This window comes from Triplophysa rosa, linkage group LG22, assembly GCF_024868665.1.
Source record: "Triplophysa rosa linkage group LG22, Trosa_1v2, whole genome shotgun sequence".
NCBI classification, from domain to species: Eukaryota; Metazoa; Chordata; class Actinopteri; order Cypriniformes; family Nemacheilidae; genus Triplophysa; species Triplophysa rosa.
Window position 1 is genome coordinate 12,823,373 of NC_079911.1, and position 26,315 is coordinate 12,849,687.

Consider the following 26,315-nt stretch of genomic DNA (forward strand, 5'->3'; position numbering starts at 1 on the left):
ATAGCCTATTAAAACATAAAAAATAAGAAATACAAATTTTTCAATGACTGGTGTGAAAACGAACGCTTCAACCAAGACTCGAATATCCGACGATAATACACCAGTCAAGAGCACGAATCACTCCCCCACACATTTAAACAAGCACCTTCATGAACATACAAATTGTAATTCGTCAAGGATTGTCTAAAGCGTTGTTACATTGGTGTTTTAGGGCAACACTCGCAAATGACCACTAGGTGTCACCGTGGAGAGGGGTGTCGGGATGTTTCGAAGCCTAGAAACGATACGGTACATTTGATTCAACTGTTTCAGTGTTTCACGAAGCCTCGCTCTGCCCACCACTACGGTAAGGGGGACTTTTATTTTGAAAAATAAAAGGACTTTTGTTTTTGTGCTTCGCATTGTAGAGCCACAGGTTCCTTTAGTAGGTCAGATGGTCCCGGAACAATGTAAAGCCGAAACTAAACTTTTTATTCTTGATCTTTTTTAATAATTATCTCTTTGAGTTACTTTTATCTTGATTGCTCAAACACATCGATAGTTTGTAGTATGGATATCGATGCTTTATCATGAAACTCCGCGCGCAGTATGACAGGTATTTATTTACGTACAACGGGAGCACAAAGACTTACTATTTACAGATTAACTTTGTTTTTTTAATCATAATGTACTAACACAAAGTGTAAGAGGTACAAACCAGAGCGCAAATCTATTGTTTATTAGTTCCGTAAGCATTAATAACTTTCAAGTAATTGCTACATAACGTTAGTCTTTGTGTTTATTTTCCTACATCGTCGTACTGTCGTGTAAACAGGTGTAACGTTATACTGTAACACGTACTGTACGTTATGTAACTTATACTTCCCCCACCAACACAGAGCAGCATATAGCGAGTCAAGAAGAACGCATAAACCGAGGGATTCACTTGATCCGATGCAGCCCGAGCCTAGCCCACAGAACGGGACCGGGCTGTCATTAACCCTGCAGCCGGAGCTGCTCGCCCGGATGCCGGGTGCAGTAACATCCGGAGGGCCGGAAACAGCCGAGGACGTGCGAGTTCCAATCGCCAGCTCGACGAGCGGACGAAGTGCGACCTCGCGGAGGCCGAGAGCGACCAGTCACAGCCACTCTCATTCTCACGCGCACGAGCACGACTCCGACAGCGCAGAGTCGGACCTGGAATCTGGAGAATCCAGCAGCTCGTTATCAGAGCTCCGTTACATTCTGAGATGGGTCAAGAAGAGTCTTCCCTTCTTAGTCATCCTGTGCTCAAAACTGATCATTCAGCACGCCCTGGGTGAGTGCAGGACAGCTATGTGTGAAAACAGGTGTCTGATCTGAGTGTGAAGTTCATGACCCCTGTTGATGTTTTCTTCCTTCAGGTCTGGCTGTTGCTGTCGGCTTGTTTACCACTTTCATGTATGTCAACAAGAACATTCAAACGCAAGTGTTTCTCCATGTAAGTTGCCTCTTCTCGGTGTGTAAATCAGGTCCGTAGCCAGCCTTGTGGACCTTTTTTGCCGTTTCAAAATTTCATTTATTATTTAATTACGAGGTTCAAATAGTCCTACTTGTATGCTCTAGCTCCACTGTTTATGTGAATGCTCCACTCTCCATACAAATGCTAAAATGTGTAATCCTAGGACCACTACGAATCCAGCTGCTCATTACAAATACAAATTGTGCTTTATTAAGGGTCCATTTCGTAAGTTTTACTTTCAGGTGATGGCCTAATTAATACATTAACTAATGTACTAACATGTATTTAACCTGGGCAGTTTTAACACACGAATCCTCATGACTCCAGTATTAGCTAAGGTTAGCCCTTTCATGGCTGTAGCCAGGGTTTGAAAATTAGTGAGGTCTGTGGTGGGGTGTCAGTAATTATACCTAATATTACCAAAAAATTATATAAATCATTCAACTTTAATAAATATAATATACAAATACAAAAATGATAAACTTATACCTATAAACAGGGCTTGATACTGTGGTTAGTGGTTTTCCAAAATGACTTACTGGTGCTACTTTACCCGCGGGTCTCGAACCAGTGTCTAACAAGTATGGGAGACGAGCGCTCTAACGAAGAGGTTAAGCATCTGTCGCCAGAGCAAGCCTTGAAGTCGGGGAGTCACGTTTCCTTGCACAGCTCTCTCTCGCTGGTCTCTGTTACACTAGCTACCCAGCATTTTCTCTGTCAACAATTTTGTTTTTGGGAAATTATTTTATAAGACTAAAGTTGACAATGGCATGCTGTGAGATCATGCGTCGAAAAACATCCCCAAAATAAAATGAAAGTGTTCCCATATGCAACTACCCACTAAATTAACTTCTTAAAGTGTGTCATTATGTGAAAACGGGTATGATTAGTCCATTTCTTCACTCATCATTAGTTCATATGGAAGTAAGTATTCTTTCAGATATTAGTACATGATTATTCATGGACCCTTATTGTAAAGTGTTATCATATCATTAAATGGATGCCAACTAATTGGGACAAAATACTTCCCTACTACCCCTAATCTTACCATACATTTATTATTAAACACCTGTTAGCCATTTTTCAAATATTTACTTAATTTTGTTGAAAAATAAATACCTGTAGGATATGATAGGATCGCGAACCAAAACTGGACCAATCAGCTCTGGGCAAACTGACATATATATATATATGAAGAGTTTGGTTCCAAAATGAGTTAACTCCGTTTTTAATTTTTTTCAAAAATCATGTTTTTATTATGTTATCGTGTTTTTATTGTGTTCGTTTTTAGTATTTTTGTGTAATTATGGCTTAAATCAAAACAAACCAACTGCAGTTTGATTGATATTAATTGGAATGCACAATAAAAAAATATTTGAAAATGAGTTGTCATTTTGGAACCAAACTCTCTATATACAGTATATGTGACGCAGTGAAGCCACTCCCCTTGTATCTCGCTCCAAATTAAAAAGTGATAAGATGTTAGAGGGAAAATCTTTTGCTGCTAATTGTTTATTATATATATTTTTATTGGTTATAATTATGTACAATTCATACAACTCACATAATTATTACATGAAATTATAAATATGAATAAATTAAGTATTTAAATTAATATAACTGTATACTGTATGTATTAGTACAAACTTCAGGATGCAAAGCTTTTTAAAGTAATGAAGAATACGTGTTTTCATTTGATCTCTTTGTAAACCTATAAAATATTTTAATTCACTTGATTCGCTTGCGTTGATATAGTCAGTAGTTGTCTTCTCAAACTTTCACTGCAGCCGTGTTTATTCCTGCCTATTAAATGTGTTTTAATTCATGAGATTTCTTTCATGATTTCTTTATCTTGAACAGAAAAGTGAAGTGCGCTGATACTGATACGAGAAGTCAATCAAACTGATGATGCTTTCTGTGTTCCATGTAATTGGCTGTTTCCCGCACGTGTCACACTTTCAGGTGCACGCGCCTCACGAACTCTGGATCAAACCCGAGTTGAAAGAGAACATTTATACCAAGCGTCGTGGAACAACTGAACCTGATCTAGACCAGGCTGGGTTTCTCTGGTTTTGTCAACCCCTAAACTTCTCTGCAACCCGGAGTTTGTTGATCTCGCTTTGTGCAATAGGCCTCTGGTATTTTCGTCTGTATGTGAGGTGCTAGAAAACAGCAGTGAAAGAAGTCTTTCCTTTCGCAAATTTAACACGGGGCTAACGTTAGCTGCTCTCGAGCCCTTCGCTAAAGTGACAGTGTTGCCAGATCTTCATAGAAAAAAACAGCAAATAAAGACAAGCCCAAAATAAACCTTAAAAATACAAATAATTTATATTTTATAAGACCCCTAAATCTCTTATATCTGCAAGTGACCATTTTTAACACATAAAGTGTCCAGCTTTATAATCTAAGACCAAACAACAAACATAAAAGTGCTTCAAAATAAATGAACATGGCAACACTGCAAAAGCGCTCTCTCCAACAAAACACAGCGCATCTGTTAGAGGTTTAGTTTAATAGATGGACAAAGCGAATCTCTGAAAAACAACAGATACCAAACGGGTTATATTCTTACAGCTGCGAGACGCCAGAACGTTGCTATGGTTACTAGTGTGTCAATCATCACAAATGCGGACACATGGAACTATCAGGGCATTCACTCCAGCATTTAAATAGGGTTGTCATTCCCGAAAGTTTGCAGTTTGTACGTGTTTGTTTTATTCTGTTGTTTTTTCATAATTATTAAACAGGAAAGCTATTTTATAATCTAAGATGTTGCTATGGCTTCTGTCATTTATGTTTACTTTCTAAAAAGGTAGAGGAGTACGTTGTTTGCAAATTGTCAATTTATGATTCCTTGTCATCTCTTAATTCATGAGGTATTATACACTGTTCTTTGAAATTGTTAAATAAGTAATTCTACATGATAAATAGAAGGCTGTGATCGGTAATTTGTGATCGTATCGGCCGATACTGGTTCTAAAGATCCGTGATTGGCCCCAAAAATCCTGTAAAGCTTTACTTCTCTATTGGAGTTGGTAATTGTGTTTTTTTGTCTCTTTTGTGAAGGACCGAAGGACAAAGCTGCAGTGTGTCTGGCTCTTGTTGTTCCTCACATCCTCCAGTCTTCTCCTGTTCTTCACTTTTTACTCTCAGTCACTTTACCGCTGGTTAGTATTTTACACTGCATTTTGCTTGACACTTAACATGACATGTCACAGCACAGTCAGCTTGAGGCTGTTTACACCACAAGTAACACCATGTGATGAATGGTTTCACTTAGTGTGTAAACATATTGATTCTTAGCTGAAAAGTTGCTAGTTCACAGATTTCACAAAGGGCGATTTATGAACAAAAGGTGAGACAGGCCTCATGTTACTAAACAGTAATTTGCTTTAGGTAAAAGTGTCAGCTGAATGAGCAAATTTCTGAAAACAGAACTGATCGAAACATGTACTGCCTGTAATAATCTGTCTGATTTAAAATAAAATATTGTTTCTTCTGTCTTTAATCTTCCCTAGCCTTGTCTTTGCCAACCCGATGATAGATTCCCAAAATTTCTGGGAGGTTTTATGGTGCATCGGTGTGACTAACTTCATTGTGAAGTTTGTCTTCATGGGGCTCAAGTGTCTTATTCTCCTTGTCCCCTCCCCCCTCATGGCATACCGGCGAAGGGTAAGCAAGATGCTTTTTGTATCGTTTTGTGGTTTGTAATGATTTTATTGGAAGCTTAACTTTTCGTATCTATCCTGCTGTCCACAGGGTCAGTGGTATATGCTTCTAGAGGAAGCGAGTCAGGTGTATCAGATGATTGCTCCTGTCCCTCTCTGGTTCCGCTATCTGGTCAGCTATGATGAAATCGAGTCTTCAGTAGGGTTGACTCTGGGAATCATACTGGCGCTGCTCTACCTCATAATGAAGGTAGGCACCAGAAAACATTGTTACACAGGAAGGCTTGTTTGTGAGCTGAGATTTGACTTTTATTCCTCTGAATGGACTTAAAGGGATTGTTCACCCCAAAATGAAATTTTGGTCGTCATTTACTCACCCTCTTGTCATTTCAAACCTGTATGACTTTCTTCCGCAGAACACAAGAGAAGATATTTAGAAAAATGTTGGTATACAAACAACGTCAATGGGTACCTACGTTGATGGGTTACCAACATTTTTCAAAATATCTTTGCTTGTGTTCTGCACAAGACAGTCATGCAGGTTTGAAATGCCAAGAGTAAATGATGACAACATTTTCATTTTTGGGTAAACTATTTGTATAAGATTCATCCACACCATGAATGCTAAATTTAAGAGAGTAGTGGAGTTCACAATACAACTATAACAATGATGATATAGAGGAATGATATCATTGGGATCGATGCAATATTGACAGCCAATCAAAACAAAGGTGCAAACTTATAATAAACATACATTATCGTCCATTGGTGTAGAAATCTATCCAGTAGTTGTTGTTTTGGGGGTGAATTGGCCTTTAATTAATGTTTGGAAGCAAAGTTTGTTGAGAAGATTTCAAATAGATGCTAAACTTTGTAGGAAAACATTGTAGGAAATCAGATGCCGAATTGAATAAAATATTTGCTCAGAATTTTGTAAATGACCAATCAGAATAAAGTATATTTGAGAACTCTTTACTAATATATAGTGGTGTTTTGGTTTGCTCTAATTACTGTCATGTCTCCATATCTTCAGCTTCTAGGTTTGTATGGACAGTGGGGGTCGTTGCAAAAAACACTACGGGCTTTTCTCAGTTATGAGGTACGACCGGTTACCAGCTTCAGAAAACTTTAAATGAAACCTTACCTAGTCTCTGCGCTTGCTAAACACAACATTTTAATGTGATAGAGGCCTTACATTTTGTCCATGCAGAAATTCAGTTTTTGAACACCATTTTCCACTCTTTAAAGGTGAATGGAACACCTGCAACTTCAGCTCAATGTGTAGAAGCAGGTGACATCTGCCCAATCTGTCAAGCTGATTTTAAGCAGCCTCGGGTTCTCTTGTGTCAGGTAAGCATGAGATCTGCCTTCAGCTGGACCTGTAATGTCAACCTCATGGCTTCCACATTCCCAGGCTAAACAATAAGTCATACTATTCATAGATGCAACATCAAATCTCAAAAAAATGGATTCCTGTTTCCTCGTAGTGCGGACCCTGCGAGGTCCCTGTTGGAGGAAAACACTTGCCCTGCAAATCCGTGGCCACAGTTTTGTTATTCGTTCACTCGGTCTGAAATCTGTACCCACAAATTCATAACCCGTGCTCACTCTTTTGATTCCTTTTAAATGTATTAAAATATTAATATTAAAATAAATGACCCGTTTGTTTTGGATGTTTATGTAAAAATACAGCATTCATTTACTTTACAGAAAGTTATGAAACATTTTTAAAGGGATACTTCACCCAAAAATGAAAATTCTGTCATCATTTACTCACCTTCGAGTTGTTCCAAATCTGTATTTTGTTCTGATGAACACAGAAAAAAGATATTTGGAAGAATGCTTATAACCAGACAGATTTTACTGCCCCAACCCCCCCCCCCCCCCCATTGACTCCCATAGTAGGAAAAAAATTCAATGGTAGTCAAAACTGCCCCAGAACTGTTGGCTGATCTACATTCTTCAAAATGAAAAAAAATTCTACAAAAAAAAATAAAGTAATTTGTCCTACTATGGGAGTGAATGGGGGGAAAGATCTGTTTGGTTATAAGCATTCTTCCAAATATCTTTCTCTGTGTTCATCAGAACGAAGAAATTTATACAGATTTGGAACACCTCGAAGGTGAGTAAATGATGACAGAATTTAATTTTGGGGTGAAGTATCCCTTTAACAATTTAAAGTAAAATCTAATATCAAGAAAAGTAATAAATAGGCTAATTGTGATTTTTGACATAATCACGCAGGCCTTAAAAGGAATGAATGTGTATTTTGTGTTTTTCTATTCTAATATTTAAAAAATGGCAAGTCTTGAGATAATAGATTAGCCTACAGGTTTCTTTTTAATACTGTATGTTTAATTTCACATGGACTTTGCTGCGTGTAGAATAACATGATTGCAAATAAAACCTAGTCAATGTTACAATAAATAGCAGAAAATCTAAAAGCCAGTGGACAGAAAACAGTTATCATGCATCTGCTAAATGCGGGGTTGCCCTTCAATGTTTCTCACGTGGAACGCACACACAATACCTTGTGCGTGTTTTTGTATTATTTATTGATTATGAAATTACATGAATATATGGTGAAATCCCCATACCATTAACAAATGGTTTTAATTATTAAACAGGGAATTGATAGAAATAGGATTAATAAATATTTGTTTCTTTAATTCAATTCAATTCAATTTTATTTATATAGCGCTTTTCACAATGTGCATTGTTCCAAAGCAGCTTTACAGGAGCAAATAAGAAAAACACAGAAAGGTAAAACACAGCACAGTGCATGGTGTTTATAGACCAAGCAAGATCATTATAATAAATAATATCTAATAAATAAATGAATAAATAAATAAATGCATACTTTAATCTTTACTTAACTGACATTATTTATTATAAATTGTTCTTTTGGATAATAAAAATTTCTTTAATCTAGTTTTTTTCTCATTTCTATAATCAATTTCTATAAAAGTAAGATAGCCTAGGAAATGTTTAAATTTCAAGGTAAAACTCAGGGTGTAGTTTACAAAACTATGGGAATGGAAAGCGTGAGCACAGTTTATGCCTTTGTGGTAGGAATTAAAAAATGAATGGTACTATTTACAAAACCGAGGGCATGGATTGGAAACTCATGGGTGCGGTTTATTAATCTACTATGGCCAAGATTTGTTAAACAGAGTGAAAGAATTAGCCTCGGATCTGCATGTCCTCATATGCTCTGTAATGCAGAGAGGCCGCGGAGGTCCTCAAGATGGCGCCCACGCCAAAAAGGTCACATGTCTGAAACCCATGAATACACATACGAAAGCATTTATTCTGGTTCACGTGACTTGCAAAGGCTACAGTAATAAGCAGTCACACTTGAAGCCACTTCAGCTCAGAAAAGCACAAGATGTTAACGTAAAGTGTGATTTTACCCTCCAGCACATCTTCTGCGAGGAGTGCATCTCGCATTGGTTTAACCAGGAGAAGACGTGCCCGCTCTGCCGCATGGTTATCTCTGACAAGGTGCATAAGTGGAAAGACGGCGCGACATCGGCTTATTTACAGATCTACTGAACGTGCTGCTGACCGACTGGATGAAGACGAAGTATTTATAGTGAATCAACTCAAATGTCTCTATCTTGTTAGATTGCTGGGTTGACATTGCAGCGCTTGGTAGAGGGCAGTAGTTATTGGGTTAGTGGTGGATATCTCCAAAAGTCCCTCTCTTTGAGGTAGTTTGTATGGATAAATCTTGTCAAAAAGACAAGCATATTCACCAGCTCTTTGTATTATTATAATTAATGGTTATTATTATTGTTGCACAGAATCCCTTAATTTTTAGCCTATAATTTATATATTATGGTGTTCTTGCCATCTATGGTTTTACTAATATTTTTGTCTTTTGGGGCATAAATTGAAAAATACAAACTTTTGACGAAGATGGGGACATAATGTGGTATTGTATTTGTGAAGAAAACACAGACAATTAATAGTTTTTGCTCCCTAGAAGTATTTTAATATATTTCTTTCATTTTCTCAGTCTTTTCTCTTTTGTATGAAAGATACATTTTGTCAACTGTTGTTTATTTTGTAACAGCAACATCTTAACATTTATGAATATACATTCAAGGAGGCTGGAAATATGCGGATGTTTCCATTTGTAAACTGTCACATTTCAAGCATTCTGGTTTGGTCGTTGGATGTAAATGGCATGTTTAAGTTTTCTGGGATATATTTACTTCTAATTTGTCAGAGAATGTAGCATTAGAATTTCCTGAAATACTGATTTCTCTGTGATTTATTCATTAACAAACGTTACAGCACTGTACAATTCAGGTCTACACAGTTTCGTGGTATTTTTCTAATCATGCTTGTAATAAACCAAAGGAATATTTTCTTACCATGATACAGTATGCAGTTACAAATATATTTTACTGCACGCAAGTGGGTTTCATATAAAGAAAGAGAATTGACCAAATAAAGTCTCCAGTAAATGCAATATGAGAATTGTGTTTCAATTATTGACCTGTGTTCACCAGAGGTTTGATTAAAAATAAATGACAGTAAAGTGAAATAAACATCAGGTTCATTCATAACAAATCAATACTTAAGATCAATTCATTTTTCATTAAATGTCAAAATCAATTGCAGAAACTGAAGTAAATTTATGTAATAAATTCTGCATTTTAATTCATACAATTTTTGATCTCTAGTGACATTTTTTCCAAATCTGAATCAACCATACATTTCTGAAATCAAGTTTACATCTTTTAGTTAAACCGAAGCGCACAATAGATTTTGCATTTGTAAAGGAACATACAGTAACTTTAATTTCTTACAGGATTATAAAAAATGACACCATTTACACCTAGCACCAAGTTTTGAGCATGTCTTAATATTCTGTCAGTACATCAAGAATCCGTTGTAGATGGTTATTGTTCAATAGTTTTTTTTAAACCCAGGCTGTAAGAATTGTGATGATGGAGGCTGAGGCCACGGTCACTATTCACTGTCATACGTGATGCACGAAACCAATTTCAACTTATTGGTAAAGCCATTTGTGCCAAATTACGCACATCAGCCTCTCAGCGAGTGCTGCATAGTTTACATCATCTGTCGATATTTATGTATGCAAAAGCTAAATGCAATGCTTCCGAGGTCTAAGTAGCAGTTAAAAGGCCGTTCAGAGGCATCATAATTGAATCATGCTTCTGGTCTCACACAGATTTCAAAATCAAAGCCTTTCAGATATAAAACCATTAGAGGCTTTAACCGCCACGGCACAGCAGGCTGTTGTTCATCTGTAGACACTGCCGTTGACAGTATTATGAGCAAAGAGCTTGAGAGATTCACAGACAGGTCATAGTGAACACGACCAATTATGAGCTTGATGGAAACTGACTCAAAGTCCAGACAGTTCAATCACAGCAGCAGCCTCCTAATGTCCAACCACAGTGATACTCAATGGAAATGAGGGGAAGTGAGGTCAATAACACGTTCAATCAGGCAATTACAGTGTCACAGCAAAACAAGCCTAGGCTATTTAACATTCCCATGGGAATAAAAATGATTTGTCATCCAGAAATAGTTAAGATGTGGGTACAATGATACGATCTTTAGCCTCAGGCAGACTGTTTGTTCATAATAATAAAGCATTGTTTGCACAGGGACACTCAAGAACAAAACACTTCCACCCACGATGACTTCTTTTCCTCTAAATTATGGTTGTTGTTGTTTTACATACAGTACATTTTTTAAACAAGTTGCAGATTTAGCGTTGCTCACTTCTGGGATTTATAATAAAAAAAACATTATGTCGTTAGAACTAAAATATAATGACAAAATAGCACCAATAGTCATGAATAATGTCTATGTACAGCAATGGGATAAATTCTGATTTTTGAAAGACTTGATACCTTTAAAGTTCTTGAATTCTACAGTTTCTAGAATACTGATTTCCTTCTCCTTCAATATCATACAGTGACATATAGTGGGTTCCAAATGTCTAATAGTAAATATAATTTATTAAACCTCATTACAAATCAGCATAACAAATTGAGTAACCTGTCAATGAATTTAGAATTTTATTTGGTACACAAATTTGTATAAAACCAGATAATTATTTAAAAAATCTGTTCGTTCAATGTTACATTTTTGTTTGTTTTCTATTATTAACATCTATAAATATTTTCAGGAGTAAATTCAATGGTAAATTCCAGATTTTAAATGTGGACTTTTGACACCCACAGAGCACCTGTGCATAATAATACAGTCACTAGAACAACCAATAATCCATTTCATTGCTGTCCTTACGAACCTTGGATACCAAATTCGCTATTTTTCATGAAATGGAAAAAACATTGTACTTTTTCAATTATTAAATACTAAGTTGTCAAAACTGACAAGCACTTTTCTAATTTTTATTTGTTTGCAAAACCCAGTGACAAACATTAAGGGTGACTAATTATAATGATTTATGGCAAAAAAATAATGACAATATGGAGATAAAAGGTTTCAGAAGGACAGCAGTGATTTTTTTCATACTACACACAGTGTCCTATATTTAATTCATTTTTTAGTCATTAATGTCACCACATATTTTGCTGTAATTCTTTATATATAAATTTGCATAGTTTACAAAATTATACAAAAAAATCTAAAAAAAAAAACTAAAACAATGTAGATGAAGTATAATAATTAAAATAATAATAAAATATAAATAAAAGCTTATATCAAGTCAAGTTTTTCCTCATAGGTAGGTTAGGCTAACATATCTCTATATCTTGTAAAGTGCCCTACATCTCTGATTCATGGGTACACATTTTAATGTATTAAGAATTACAGCATCCACCTCGTTTCTAACCACTTTAACAAAGTTATAGCCATTTCCAACCACATACAGACACGCCAAACACAGTAATGATGTGTCTCTTCAAAAACTGCATGAAACACCCCCAAGCACATGAACTTATAAATAAAAAAACAGACCCAGAGATACTCTGTGCTCCCCTTACTTTTTGCAGGAGCGGTATATAAATAAAAAATGGCAAAATTCATGCTTAAAGTCACCTCCAAGTCCGATGTGATCACATTTACAGCAAGTAAACCAACTCTCTGTGGCAGAGAGACAGTTGGCTTTAGACAAGCGCTTCATGCTTGTATACAGTATGTGTTCAAAAGTGGGTGCAGAAAGGCCTTCTGGGTAATTTGTTAAATTCCTAAAGTGCAAAACTGAAAGAGACTAAACATCATAAATTTATCCTCAAATGCTCAGGTCTCTTGGAGAGCACAGGGTAAGATTGTTTCACGAAGGTGGATCCCAAAGGCTTTTTGATGGGAAGCGGGGCGGAAACCTCAACGCTGCTGCTAATGTCCATCTGCTCCACACTGGACTCCTGCATGGGCACATCAGCAGGGTGTCGGCACGAGGGAGTGGTGACTTCAGGGAAGGGTGGACTGGGAAGAACAAGAGTGATGGATTTTGGATCTCCGTTTAATCAAATTTTGTGTTGATGATCTGCACAATCTACATAGGAGCATTGAGCAAAAAAGTCTTCGCGACAAGACTATAAAACGTTCTGGTCATTCCTGTTTCATAAACCGTACAAACACAGTGAACATCAGAGGAATGAGAAAAACATGTTACCTCACTGGTGTTCTCGGGCTTCCCAGAAGCTTGAGAGGTGAATGGGATTTTGGCTCGAAAGTGAATTTTTCCTTCATGTTTTCGAGCACAGATGGAGCTACGTACGTAAAGCCCTGAGGAGAGACGGCATCCGAGAAGAGATAAAAAACAGATTAGTGAGAGAAAATAAAGGAAAAAAGGGAAGAAAAACAGTTGAGTGTGGAGGATGTGTAATTATGATGAAGCAAAAAAAAAAGAAGCATGTCACGCTATGAGCTGGAAAAACCAACTAAACAGTAATAATAAAGACCAGATGAGACATCATCCTCTTCTCGTAAATTTGTCTACAAAAACTAATTCACCACACGCTGAACACTGACACAAATTCACAATGCACAAACACATGTAAGGTGGGGATAAATAAATACAAATCCAGACCACAGTGACCCACTACTCTACATTGCCTGATGATGACAAACAAGATCAGACTTTGTATACAAAACTCTTGTGTTTGTTATATACCTATTATACCTATTTACTACATATGCCTGCTAAGATGAAAAAAACGTGACACAAATTGTAAACATTTAAACACCACATATTTGATTTAATGTGCAGCTGCTGCCGTTTATTCAAATAACAAGACGTTGGCCGACGCAAAGAATTGTGGGTTATCTCTAGCAACGAAGGATACACCTCATGTGTCCTCCAAATTCTCGTGAAAGTAGGTCGCATTAAGGATGCATACGGAGTGTCCTAACTTACCTGCTTTTATGAAACAAGACAGCCTCAATGAGGTAGCAGGCTTCAAATGAGACCTGCGGAGGACGCAGCCTTCCGAAACGAGACAGCTAATGTCACAATCGAGAATACATTTAGCCTAAAATTAAACTGACCAGGAAGACTTGGTTGGCACTTTCGCTGAGTGTCGAATCATCGGGACTGTCCACAGGAGTCTGACTGGTGAACTTTGAGTCAAACTGGCTAACATCATCTGCTGATCGCTGCAGAAATAAACATCTGTGAGGAATTATTGTTCTAAAGACAACATAAACAAATGTTTCTGTGCACGCGCGCATTCGTGGACTGCCGTTAACTTCCGGCCGGTACACATTCACAAGATTATTTCTGATAACAAGCAAGAGAAGCCGAGAAGAACCGTTACTTGTCTAAAATCGCCTCTCCAATATTTTGAATTTAGACTGCGATACCAAGCTCAACCGCTAGATGTCAATGCCCCATTCGGTTTCTTTAAATGCGACAAAAAACAACAGGACCCATTCAGTGTTGGGTGTAACTAGTTACTAAGTAATTAGTTACTGTAATTTAATTACTTTTACCTTGAAAAGTAAAGTAAGGGATTACTCTTATTTTTTCTGTAATTTAATTACAGTTACTTCTGATGTAATTAAACTAAATACTTTGTGTAATATGTGTGTGTGCAGAAGAGGAATTGACATCAAAATTCAAAGTCTAACTTTAAAATCCGTGCTTTAATGTATCATGCTCACATTTGTAATTAATAATAATACTTTATGTAGTTTTATATTATTTATTTGAATGAATTAAAAGAGCCGTTTCATGTCTATCCTTGAATCACTTAACTCATCAAGGTTGATGTAGGATATAGAAAGAAATTAGTAATTAGTAATTAAATACTTTTTGAAGAGAGTAACTTGTACAGTAATCTAATTACATTATCGAATGTGTAATTAGTAACTAGTAATTAATTACTTTTTCAGAGTAACTTACCCAACACTGGACCCATTAAACACATTGTTTATTTAATAAAATTAACATGCAACAAAATTCAACAAATCGTTTATTTAATACAATTATTCTAATTATATAAATGAATATTAACATAAATTAAATTAAATATAAATAGTTATATTATTAGACACTAGCCAGACCGATAAACAAACACAAGACCGGAAGTTAACTGCAGCCCAGGCGCACATGTCCGATGAAATGGTCTATACAGAGAAATTAAGACACAACACACACAATTATGAAGAGAAAAAATATGGCTCATACCAAAAAAGGCTTGAAGGGAGGTTCAACTTTACAAGCTAGTAAATCATCCCAGTTTATATGTCTGAAGAAGGAGTGGACCTGAAAACAAAAATGTACATACATTATTCAGTGTATACTGATGTGCACTGAAGGATATGTACAGAGGTTGGACAAAATAACACGAACACGCATCGTTATAGGAGTTTATTTAAGTTGTGTGGGCTACTGTAAAAAAACAATGATACCTGGACATCTATAGCATCTCCCTGGCCTGCTCCCAATCTCTGCGAAGCATTTCTCTTTAGCAGCTGGGTGTAAACACACACAAACATAACTAGTTGAGCGACAACACAAGATTCCACAAAGTAGGAAGGCTGACGGAACTATGATAATCTCTACCTTCTTCAAAAGGTCCCGTGCTTCTTGAGTGAGGTAAGGTGGAAGGTTAAGTTTGCACTTCAGGATTTTATCGATGGTCTTTTTACGATTCTCAGCGGTGAATGGGGGCTGTGGGGAAACCAGGTTAGATGTTTAATGTGCAGTCTGTGTACATTTAGTTGACCTGTGCACAAACTGAGATAACCCGAAAATGTCAAAGAAAATGTTTTCTTTTAAATCAGTTTTTTTAGTCAAACCCAATTTACACTGCTGTTCAAAAATTGGTGTTTAAATGCTTGAAATGACTTGTAGAAAATGTATAATTTTCCAATTATCTATTTTTTTAAATGAATGACCAACTAATGAAGAAAAAGCAGTCAACAACAACCTAGAATAGATGGAAATTCCTGCAGTGCTATTAAAAACGTTTCCCAGGGTGAGACCTCAAAAACTCCTGATGCCAAGAGTTTAATTGGAAAATTCTATGCAAAGCATGGCTACTTTGAAGACATTAGAAAATAATCTTAGTTTATTTTGGACGCTTTAGACACAACATCAATTCTATAGTTACTATTGCATAGTTTTAATGTATCATTTAATAAGCTCCAAACATGAATTGTTTTCTCTCACAAACGATGACAAAATCTCATAAAATAGCTTCACTCTCAAACACATTAAACCACTGTGATTTTTGGAAAGGAAAGACAGTCATACACGTACATCTAGAATGGCATAAGGGTTTGTAAATTATGGGTTATACAATGAACACAAAAGTACATCAAATCTAATGAGGCTTTGCTCGGTTATCTGTTCTATACTTGGTCATTTGTAAACCATCAAAATGGTGTCAGTCTGTTAATGAGTTCATATTGGTTACATCTCGATCAATAGATAACATCACCAAAGATGACACTTTCAAGAGTCTGATCGAAAGAACTTTCTTGGCCATATCTCAAATACTGAAGCATACTCTGCACACTCATATCGAAACACTGAACACCAACATTTCAGTTCATTGACTAAATGGTTCTTATCGTTTTGTGGAACATGAATGTAGAGCAAACACAAAAGACAGAAGGGTTGAGAAGCACTCACAGCTCCTGTTAGCATATCATACATCAGGCCCCCCAGACTCCACCAGTCCACAGCTCTGTTATGACCACTTCTCATGAGGATTTCTGGGGCCCTGAAAGTGGGAAAGAACAGAGAGACAAAGAGAGAAAATGAATGAGTTTGAGAGAGAAAGGCCCTTTTTTCTGGTGCTATCTATGTTACTTTGACCTGACTGACACGAGAGGCCTCAGTGCATGTGACTGATGGAGGCTTTGACCTCTATGAACCGCACTGGATGGAGTTTTAAAGGGGCCATAGCATCAAATCTATTGTGGCACCCATACTTTAACCTTCACTTGCATACGTGACAATAAAAGCCATTAAGGGTAAAAAAAGAAGCATGTAAAACTAAAATGACTGTTTTGATGCAAATATAATTGAATAACAATAAGGGAAAATGCTACAAAAATGTAAACGATGACTAATAAACATACATGTACTCTATGGTCCCACAGAAGGTGTGTGTGACTGTGCCATCGTGGATCGACTCCTTACAGAGTCCGAAGTCTGTTAACTTCACATGACCTGTAATGAAAATGTAATGAGCACATATGGAGCAGAACAAAGCTATGGGGTCCGTCTGAAGACCACCTGAGACGTACAGAGGTGGATTGTGCATTTTCTTACCGGTGTTGTTCAGCATGATGTTCTCTGGTTTCAGATCTCTGTAGATGATGCCTTTCTGATGGAGGTGACCTAACGCCATGGAAATTTCTGCTAGGTAAAAGCTATTGCAGAAGTTTGTGTACAAAAACCCCCAGAAAATTTAGAATCTAAATAGCAAAATGCTACAAAAAAAACCTTTACAATTAATATGGCTGTTTGTGTTTAATAGCAGCAATACCACTATTGGGCTGAATCTATTACACCTGAATTCAATCTATTAGATTTTTCCTAGAAGTCAGCTATTAGGACAACAGGGCAATCTACTGTATACTTGTTTAGACTTTTTAACGGATCTCGTCCTCATTAAATCAATGTTTACACACAGCAGAGGTGTGAGGTCACACAGACGGATCATCTGGTCACCAGAAGAATCCATATTCTGAAAGCTATAGACTAAAATCATAGGCTCACCACGCTGTGTCCTCCATGAAGATACCCTCCCTCTCCAGCTGCATGAACAGCTCTCCACCTTTCAGAGAAACATCAAACGATCACACAAAGTTATTGATCACAGAGACACGTGGAAATGAATGGTTCAGACCTGTCCTGAACATGTGCACTTTATCTTTTAAAGCCTCTTTACAATCGAAATGGGCAATGAGAAGCAAGACATTTCAATAACAAGAAGCAATCAAACAGTCAATTATTTGAGATACAAATCTACTTTTAAGAGTTATAGGGATAGTTCACTCCACTTGGCATCATTTATTCACCCTCATGTCATTCAAAATGTGTATATAACTCTCTCTTCTGTGGAACACAACAGAAGATATTTGGAGAAATGCCTCAGTGGTTTTGTGTCCATACAAGGGAAGTCAATGGGGGCCAGTGTTGTTTGGTTACCAACATTCTTCAAAATGCTTCATTTATGGGTGAACTATCCCTTTACATTTTATTGGATTTCAAAGCTTTATTTATTAAAATGACGGATTGCTGGCACATACCAAAGTTACAACAGCAAAGGCATACCACACACCATGTAAACATACCGCTAAGATACTCAAGAATGAGGTAAAGTTTGCCTCCTGTCTGGAAGGCATATATAAGGTCCACAATGAATGGATGCTTAACCTCCTCCAGGATGCTCCTCTCTGCCTTAGTGTGAGCCGTGTCCTTCGCATTCCGTATGATCATAGCCTGGTCAGAAACACAGCAAGTTTGACATGTAACATGTCAATAGTTAAACACACTCGGCGGGTCTTCAGACGACACATTCATAAAATCCCCAACCACAGCTGTGAAGGGTTCTGAGATGAGTGTGAAATGAATGTTGTCATGTGTTATTCCCTGAAGCTTCAGGCTGGTGTCCTTAACGCTTTTTAAAAGACATTTCATGTCCCAAATGACTGCTAATGTTCTGAAAAGTAAAATACGTAAAAGCATTCACACAACTATTAAACGTTTGCATTCTCAGACCCTTCGCAATACTCACCTGACAGAACCCGACATGATGGATTATACAAAAGAAAATTACATACAATAGATGACAAGAGATATCCAAGAAAAGATGCATTACAAAGGCTTAAGAGAAATATGTGAGGTCGTACCTTTTTCAAGACCTTCATAGCAAATATCTTTCCACAAGCTGCCCCAGAAACCTTGCGTACTTGAAAAACCTTTTTTAAACAAAGAAAACATTTACATTAGGCACATTTGAATCAGTATGTGTGTTCCCACAGAGGACAGTGTTCTTCTCCCATTTACCTTTCCATAGCCTCCTTTCCCCAAAACACGGAGCAACTCGAAGCACTCAGGACGAATCTGCTCTGTGCCTTGATTTACGTTGTTTTCTGAGACCTCATACTTCTCACAGTCATCCATACTGTTTTCAAAACATTACCACTTTATTATTACAGAAAAAAGCCAAAGAGGAAAAAACACGAAGGTGTTTTCGTGTTTTTTAAACATGCATGCACGAATACAGACTTACCATTCAAATCTATTGCACTGGTCTCCGTATTCATTTATTTGGGCCTGTGGATAGAATAAAATGAAAACAACAGTCACTGTGGGATGCTGAAACATCACCAGCGGCTAAAACAGTGTTCTGGTCAGGTTAACTGCTTACACTAATCTATCATCAGTTTCTCGCATCTCTGCAGCTTTTCCACCAAATGCACAGTGTGCAGATCTGACATGACCATTAAAGCTCAATCTATAGCAATGACTGATGCGCACTGGCTCTCCTCCACTCAGGAGAATATCAAGGTCACTATTTGCTGTTATCACATTACGGGTCTCGGTCTAACAATAGAGTGAATATCAGACCAATCCAAGTGTTTCTAGGTTCAGAGGCATTTCAGTAGCAACGCATCTAAAACAAGATATTATGACACAAGTATGAACACTATGAACAGTATGCTGTCTGTTGTTGCATTCATTTTATTTCTAATGAAACAAATTTTAGATAGTAGATACATGTTATATTACGTAGGTATAAATGATGACCCTGTCTTTAATAGTAATATAAATTTCACTTTTAAATCGGTAAAATGTAGATGCTTGCTGTTGACCGCAGATTGATATTAAAATATATTCTTTTTAGAAAAGTAAAACTTTGCTCTACAAACTTCCTTCGATTATTTCAGTCTTTAATGTGTGGCTTGATACACTAAAGATTTATAAAAATTAAATGAAACGGAGAGATATGTCCACCTACAAAAAAATTACTTTTGGACAGTACCATCTGATACCATCACTAGTCCTAGGGGAAATAACCATGGTTTTATTAGTAAAAGTAATATTTTCTGCCGGATTGTTTAACGCTTGTATTATTAAAGATTTACTCCGAATATCATTTTAACATTATGATTACTAAAGTAAGACGAGTGTAAATCTGTGCTTATCATTACTAGAATATACCATAGTAAAACCATGGTTCATTTCTAATGTCATTGGTCGTCTGACCGCTCCTATAATAATGACTCAAGCCGTCTGCTGTATCGTTACAGTGCTAGCGAACAGTGTTGGTTACAATGCTGCATCGATCAGCAGGCCGGTTGCCACGTCCCGGCGATGCGGTATATGTGAAGCCGGTAACCGGTTACATACCCCGTCAACAAGCTCATCATCCGTGACATTTTCCTCGGGCTGATCCAGATCGATATCAAACACGCCGGCCATTGCCCCAGTCCAGTTACCGTTATATATAATTTAACTCATAAACCTAAATGCCTCGCTGCCGTAACCGGCTCCGGTACGCATCCTTGCCGCGGATGAACTGCCACACCGGTAGCTCGTCGGCGACTGTGGAGCGATTTCTGAACGAGCTCGTGTGCGCATGCTCAGTGTAGTGTTTTATGTCCTGGCAGATATACTCAATAGTACACAGCAAATGTAAAATTATTTGTAACGAATTTATGCTCTCATATTTTTCGTAAGCTGTCTATTAATTATTTAGTTTTGGTATTGTTCGCTACAGTCTGTATTGTTCGCTATGTGTCTTGAGCGGTTCATGGATGTAAATAGACTCCTGCAATGTGTGAATGTAAAAACTGCTTCCCGTGCAGTAACGCCATACAACCAATAGAGGTCCATAAAAGACCAAGTTACAACCAGAACGTTGATAGTAGACCAAGTTCAACAAGATCGTCTGGGTTGGGTATATAGTGTAGTGTGGTAATAGTATAGTATACTATACTACATAGTGTGCAATTATTTTATTGGTTTATAGATCTACCATCTACATTGTTTCAAAGCAGATTTACAGAAAATAGTGAGCAAGCTATAGGTGACTATGGCCAGGAAGATGTTAGTGGAGGGAGAACATTCTGCAATCTACTGAGGTGTATGTTTAAAGATTTACATTGAAGCTCAATGTGAAAAAGAAAAGATATTTTCAATAGTACTGGATTTAGGATTAAAACTGTAGTGTCATGAGGGATCATTTTATACAATTAATGTAATTCTATACAAACCTTTGATCCTATCCTATTAAACCTACACAAGTTGGTAAATGTGCCAGAAGGGACAGCTGGAAAAAAGATGCGAGCTCACACACTTCACATTGTAACAAAGTGCTGGATGGCCACAACTCTCTGTTCCCCACTTCATAAAACCACATAAATGGATCACAATGGGGACTTTGTGTGTTACATATGCTTCAAGCTGAAAAAAGCATTATGCAAAATACAGTTACCGGGACTTTCCAGATTTATGTTTTTTAAAAGGTCATAGTGGCCCATTCATACTGTACACAAACGACTCCAAAACAATATACATCACAATATATGACTGTCGATTTACTGTCCATTTGATCTGAATGTAGATTGTTTTATAAATAAGCCTCTTGTTGTTAAGTGCGGTTACAGTGGATAACTTTGTTTTCTGATAATGAGAAGTGGCCATTTCGAACATGAACAAAAAGGAACTAAACATTTTAATGATTCATACCTGTGGGTAGCTGTGGCATGTGCAGATATGCCAACCTCATGCTTATTTAAATTTTACTAATATCACAAAAATCACAAACTCAGTGTCAGATAGGGTAACATTTACACATGACTCTGACTCAACCTGGGTGTGACAGTGCTCTCTGGTTCTGTGACAGGACATCATTGATTCATGTGACAGGTAAAGCCCCTGACTCACCTGGACTTCAGTCGCCTTTTAAAGATTAATGCACCTGCTCCTGACAGCTGTGAGAATCATAATTCCCTGATTGTTTCAAACATCTCGTTTCATAAGAACTCGGAATTATAACAATAGATCCATTCCTTTAGAATATCTCGAAAGAAAATAAACATGCAAAAATGTCTGTACTCTGAAAGTTCTGTATTGTCATCAAATTAAACCAAAGAGCATTCTGAGACGTAACTATGACAAAATTAATGGAAATGATTTTTAAATCGTACCAATACATTTGATTAAAACACACACACACACACACACACACACACACACACACACACACACACACACACACACACACACACATATATATATACATTGTTTAACAGCATAACAATTATTTCTTTCAGGTCTATCTAAAAAGTAAACTCGTGCCCCCTTCTGGTTCCCTGAGGCAGTGCATACAAGACGTGCGTGTATATAGTAGCCATACACACTAAACCCTCAAAAGACTGGCGTTGGTCACGTGCTAAGCACACCTGACCTACAGTGTTCATAAAGAAACCTAGACAAAAGAGTGTGTGGGCGGAGGTGTTTAAAACTCAGAGAGTACATGTCAAGCCTTATTTGAATATTAAAAACGGTTTAAGATTAACAAGATTAATTTGTATAATAACAAGCCATAAGGCAAAGCCTGTAACTGTAGTGGGCGTGGGTCAGTTTCAAACTGTCAGTCACATCATATCACGTCATTGAAGAAGGTGTGTTCCAACAAAGACTTTTTACAAAAATCCATATATTATACTTTACAAATACTTTTTAGAAATAAATTATGTAATTTTTATGATTTACATATTGTAATTCAAATGTAGGAATTTATAGTTGCAAGTGCTGGTCTCTTTACAGCTAACGTTACAAGTTAAAATTCGACTCAACATTCTGCTTAAAAAAATAAAGATTATGCAATTGTAATGATTTTGTAACACAAATCTGTAAATTATACGTTAAATAAGGAAAACCATGAGACAAACACAGTCTTTATTCAAGTTTATTTTTATTTTTCAAAATACAGAAAATACATACACGCACATACATGAATGGCAGAGGGGGGTTCCCTAAAGTACAGGATGTTCTGAACAGTACCGAGGAAATTACACGACTAACGTGAAAGCCAAGCATATCACCCTGTGTTTCACAACGGAGAAAAATAACACAAGGTCTGAGTGCACAACGAACATGAATTGCTGCACGAACATCACTGTAGTTCAATAACAAATACCAGCATTAAATAAACGATTACAGTTCATGAAACAAGTGTTGAGCAAGTATAAATATGCATGAAAAGTGTGTTGCAATAAGGTGTGTTTTCTGGATTCTCAAGAAATTCAAGAGGACAAAATCAAGTGCCGGTGTTGTGCCGAATTTTGACTCCCCACCAGATTACGAATCCCCTCAATCCTAACCCCTCCCCCACATCTAATCCTAACACCTAACGTTAGTGGGGAATGGGGGAGTCATAATTTAGCAGAAGTCATTTTTCGGCACAACACCGGAAACGCACATACACACACACACACGGGAAGGAAGCAATGTATGTCTATGCAGAGACACGCGTGTACGTGTATATGGGGAGCAGAAACACGTCAATCACGTTCTCTATAACACACACAAACCGTTGCCCTAATGCTGCTACAGGAAATATTTCATAACGATTTCGCTTATATTAAACATCAACACAAAAACATAAGTCTTAAAAATAACATTATAAAAAAAGACAAAATACAATAAAAACACCAGAGATGTAATGAATTTTGGGGATGAAAGTCCAAAATGTCAGACAGCCTACAGACTGTTGTCGCCGGGCGAATGTAACAGCCAACACCAGTCTGATAAGCTATCTGACACACTGGGAAATATCTTATCCACACTACTAAAACATACAATGAAGAATTAACTCACTTGCCAATGACGACAGGAGCCGATGGGGAGGCTGAAAGAGGGGCGTGGTCATCAACGGTAACAATCTAATGACATAAATCCCGTTATGACAGAGCTGAGAGCCCTTTCTCAATCTGAGCGCGGTGCGATTCAGTCTACTCTTTTCTCTGTGGCGGTGTTTTAAATACACCGAGCTGTCTACATAGGCGACAATATCCAAGCTCCGTTCGCGCGATCGAACGCTCTACACAAGCTGTCTAGGTAGACTGGCTGGATGTTGAAACGCAGCCTCTCTCTCTCCCTCTCTCATCCGCTACGCCGGCAGCGCGCAGTGCATTGAGTTCAACCGAGGGTTCATTCGAGGTAACGGCAAAGAAACTCCACACTGTTGGCTGTTTTTACACGCTTGCAGCTTCCAGACTCACATACCATGACGACGTTACAAAAGGCACCGCGAAAAACATTTCATAAGCAACTGAAGGGGAAAGAATACGCAGCAAAAGCGAGTTTGCCCATACAAGATTCCGAACGTCGTCGTTACGCTAAATGTGTTGCGACGTCACATGCGTTTTAAACTGGATACTTGCGCATAGATCACACAAAAATACAACAGACTGTCAAAAGGACAGAATGAGCAGTGAGCACATGCGGTGACGAGCTCTCGCAGCGGCGAGCATCACGCATCTTGACCGGATGTTCTTCACAATGTAAAGAATATGCGCGATAAGGAGCTGCGCGGGAAACGTGGCACCCGCCCACGCACATATGTGCACGAACACACGCGCGTTTTAATCTGATTGAATACGTTATTGCATTTGGAGTGGAGCGGCCCTGTAGTGAGTCATGTGGTTATACAAACACTCTCGTTCTCTCTTACCCCGTCTACGGGTTTCTAGAAACAAAACGATCTCTAGACAAAAAGAAACGTATGCTTCAAGCTTGAAATTAGGAGTTTCTCATTAAAAAAATGTAAAACTTCAGAAACTTTGGGGCAAGTTACATTTCTTTTACCGGAAGCACCTGGCAAAGCTTAACTTTACATCCATCACCTGTTATGGCTAGTTTGAATCAATTCAACTACAATATGCCTCGAATACAAGACTAAGACGTAAGACCAGCAAAACTGATGCAGTCGGTCCCTTATGACTACTTCAGGGTAACAGACTACAACATCAGTGCCAACCCCTGCTAGTAAGATCACATGACCTGTGTAAGACGAAGAGCTGATAACATGAGTATCTCAGCGCAAACCAGGTGCATTAAAAAGTAAAATGTTACTGATAGCCCAAAGACACCTGAATAAAATTGAGGGAAAAAACTCGACAAACCTAAGAATTATTCTGGAGTGAGAAAGCTAACTTTCATCAGATACATTTCTAGGTACACAAAGTTAGTTGATCAAACGAAAATCAAACCGCGATGACCACCGCCTCCTGAAACATCCGGTCTTCATTCTGTAAATGAAAGAAAAGAAAGCTGTCAATTAAACATGAACACAAGTGCATTAACTCATCACAAATATCATGTAACCGAAGGTTAAGTAATCGCTTATCCCCTCCGCCGTCCCCTCAATCTCTCGCTCTCAAAACCGATTTGTGTTTGTGACACGCGCTCTGGCATCACCCCCTCCTGCCAGTTAAACAAGCACCGATGCTTTGCTCAAGTAACTACGAGAGGTTCCAGTTACCAGAAAAAGGGAACATTGTTCCAGAAACATCCGTAATCTCTCATTGTGCAACTTCATCTCCCTCTCTTTCTTTCCTCCTCCCCCACGTACACACGAGCTGGAAAAGCGCTCACACGACAAGAACGATTCAACCGATTCTTCACACGTATAAAGGTGCAGCTCTTTGTTTCCACGCGCGCTTCTGAGGGATTGTCAGCGGTAGGAATCGAGAGTGTAGCTCCACTCCCCCCCAACCTCCTCCCAGGGGCCCCTCCTGTCCCCGGCAACCCGCAATGGGTTCAACAGGGTTCGGCTGCCGAGGAGGGGGAGGTAAGTGTGACGCGGGGGAGTGTCCGGTTCACTCAAAGAGCTCCAACTGCTCAGTATGACTCAGCATCCCTCCTCAGCCAGACCCTGAACAGGCCCCCGCGATCGTCCGTACGAAGCCCCCCCCTCCCCCCGCTACATTATGGTCTGCCACATGCAAACAATAACACGGAATCACACGCTGGAATAAAACCAGCGATAATTAGGCGAGGGAGATAATAAGGACGTGGAACAAAACGATGGGATGCGAGTAATAAATTAAAGGGGCGAGGGAGAGAAATACACCAAAATATAGTCTAAACCCGAGGAAAATTAAAGGAAGAATGGAGAGAATGACTGTGTGAAGGCAGATAGATGATGTAAAGGGCGTGTTGAGATGGAACACTTACGGTTAGGGTGGCCTCTCCCGCCCGGTGCTGTAATTCTGCCCTCTGGGCCTCAAGGTACTCCTGAAAGGCTTCTGTAGAGAGGCGCCAAACGGGGGAAGAGCTCTGTGTGACAGAAAAAGAAAAGGGGGGGACGAAAGGGAGGTAGAAGAGAGAGAGAGAGAGAGGTCACATAAATTTCACTTACCAACTCGAAAGGTCAGCGAGTTTCCTTTACCCCGTGTTAGCACTGCCTCTCCCCACCGCTCTCAGCGAGCAAGCGCACGCACGCGAGAGAGAGAGAGAGAGAGCTCTGTTAAGGAGTTTATCCCAAAAGACAGAAACTAAAATAAAAAAACTATAAAAGTACATCTTGTTCTAAAATCTACAAATCCTAGCATAAAAAATAATGATGTGGAAAAATGTGGGGATCGCGAATAGGAGATTGCTTGTCCCGGAGGCATGCTCGCGCAGAGCCATCCACACTCCCCTGTAACGTCCCTCAGCCGGGGTGAAGGAAGAA

General features: G+C 38.2%; 2 protein-coding genes across 4 annotated transcripts; one reads left to right on the plus strand and one right to left on the minus strand.

The window, feature by feature from the left end:
• Positions 1-383: 383 nt before the first annotated feature.
• On the plus strand, positions 384-9,075 carry rnft1 (ring finger protein, transmembrane 1). Its single transcript, XM_057320663.1, has 9 exons — positions 384-595; positions 879-1,297; positions 1,383-1,459; positions 4,547-4,647; positions 4,999-5,152; positions 5,240-5,398; positions 6,182-6,247; positions 6,397-6,498; positions 8,569-9,075. Exons 1-9 carry the CDS (start codon positions 570-572, stop codon positions 8,701-8,703), a joined length of 1,239 nt encoding a protein of 412 aa, XP_057176646.1. The 5' UTR covers positions 384-569; the 3' UTR covers positions 8,704-9,075.
• A 121-nt stretch (positions 9,076-9,196) lies between these two features.
• rps6kb1a (ribosomal protein S6 kinase b, polypeptide 1a) lies at positions 9,197-26,315 on the minus strand. 3 transcript variants are annotated; one of them, XM_057320661.1, is made up of 15 exons: positions 26,001-26,315; positions 19,979-25,918; positions 18,858-18,901; positions 18,632-18,749; positions 18,475-18,543; positions 17,917-18,064; positions 17,339-17,396; positions 16,696-16,989; positions 16,244-16,334; positions 15,170-15,277; positions 15,016-15,078; positions 14,792-14,869; positions 13,651-13,758; positions 12,776-12,888; positions 9,197-12,585 (listed from the first exon to the last, which is right to left on the minus strand). In XM_057320661.1, the coding sequence occupies exons 2-15, from the start codon at positions 20,048-20,050 to the stop codon at positions 12,378-12,380; spliced, it is 1,572 nt and encodes a 523-aa protein (XP_057176644.1). In that variant the 5' UTR covers positions 20,051-25,918; positions 26,001-26,315; the 3' UTR covers positions 9,197-12,377. The 3 variants fall into 3 exon arrangements, with proteins under 3 accessions (XP_057176644.1, XP_057176645.1, XP_057176643.1); XM_057320662.1 differs by having other exon boundaries at positions 16,696-16,786; positions 16,889-16,989; positions 19,979-26,315; XM_057320660.1 differs by having other exon boundaries at positions 19,979-24,888; positions 25,817-26,314.

What these genes read in the sequence shown, in the direction of transcription:
- rps6kb1a (XM_057320661.1), bottom strand. Translation starts at nt 20,050, where the DNA reads ATGGCCGGCGTGTTTGATATCGATCTGGATCAGCCCGAGGAAAATGTC. An exon ending in CTATGAAGGTCTTGAAAAAG is followed by an intron (nt 18,065 to 18,474) that starts GTACGACCTCAC and finishes GTTTCTGACCAG; the next exon opens with GCTATGATCATACGGAATGC. An exon ending in AGCCCGAGAACACCAGTGAG is followed by an intron (nt 12,586 to 12,775) that starts GTAACATGTTTT and finishes TGTTCTTCCCAG; the next exon opens with TCCACCCTTCCCTGAAGTCA.
- rnft1 (XM_057320663.1), top strand. Translation starts at nt 570, where the DNA reads ATGAAACTCCGCGCGCAGTATGACAG. An exon ending in TCTCAGTCACTTTACCGCTG is followed by an intron (nt 4,648 to 4,998) that starts GTTAGTATTTTA and finishes AATCTTCCCTAG; the next exon opens with CCTTGTCTTTGCCAACCCGA. An exon ending in TCATGGCATACCGGCGAAGG is followed by an intron (nt 5,153 to 5,239) that starts GTAAGCAAGATG and finishes TGCTGTCCACAG; the next exon opens with GGTCAGTGGTATATGCTTCT.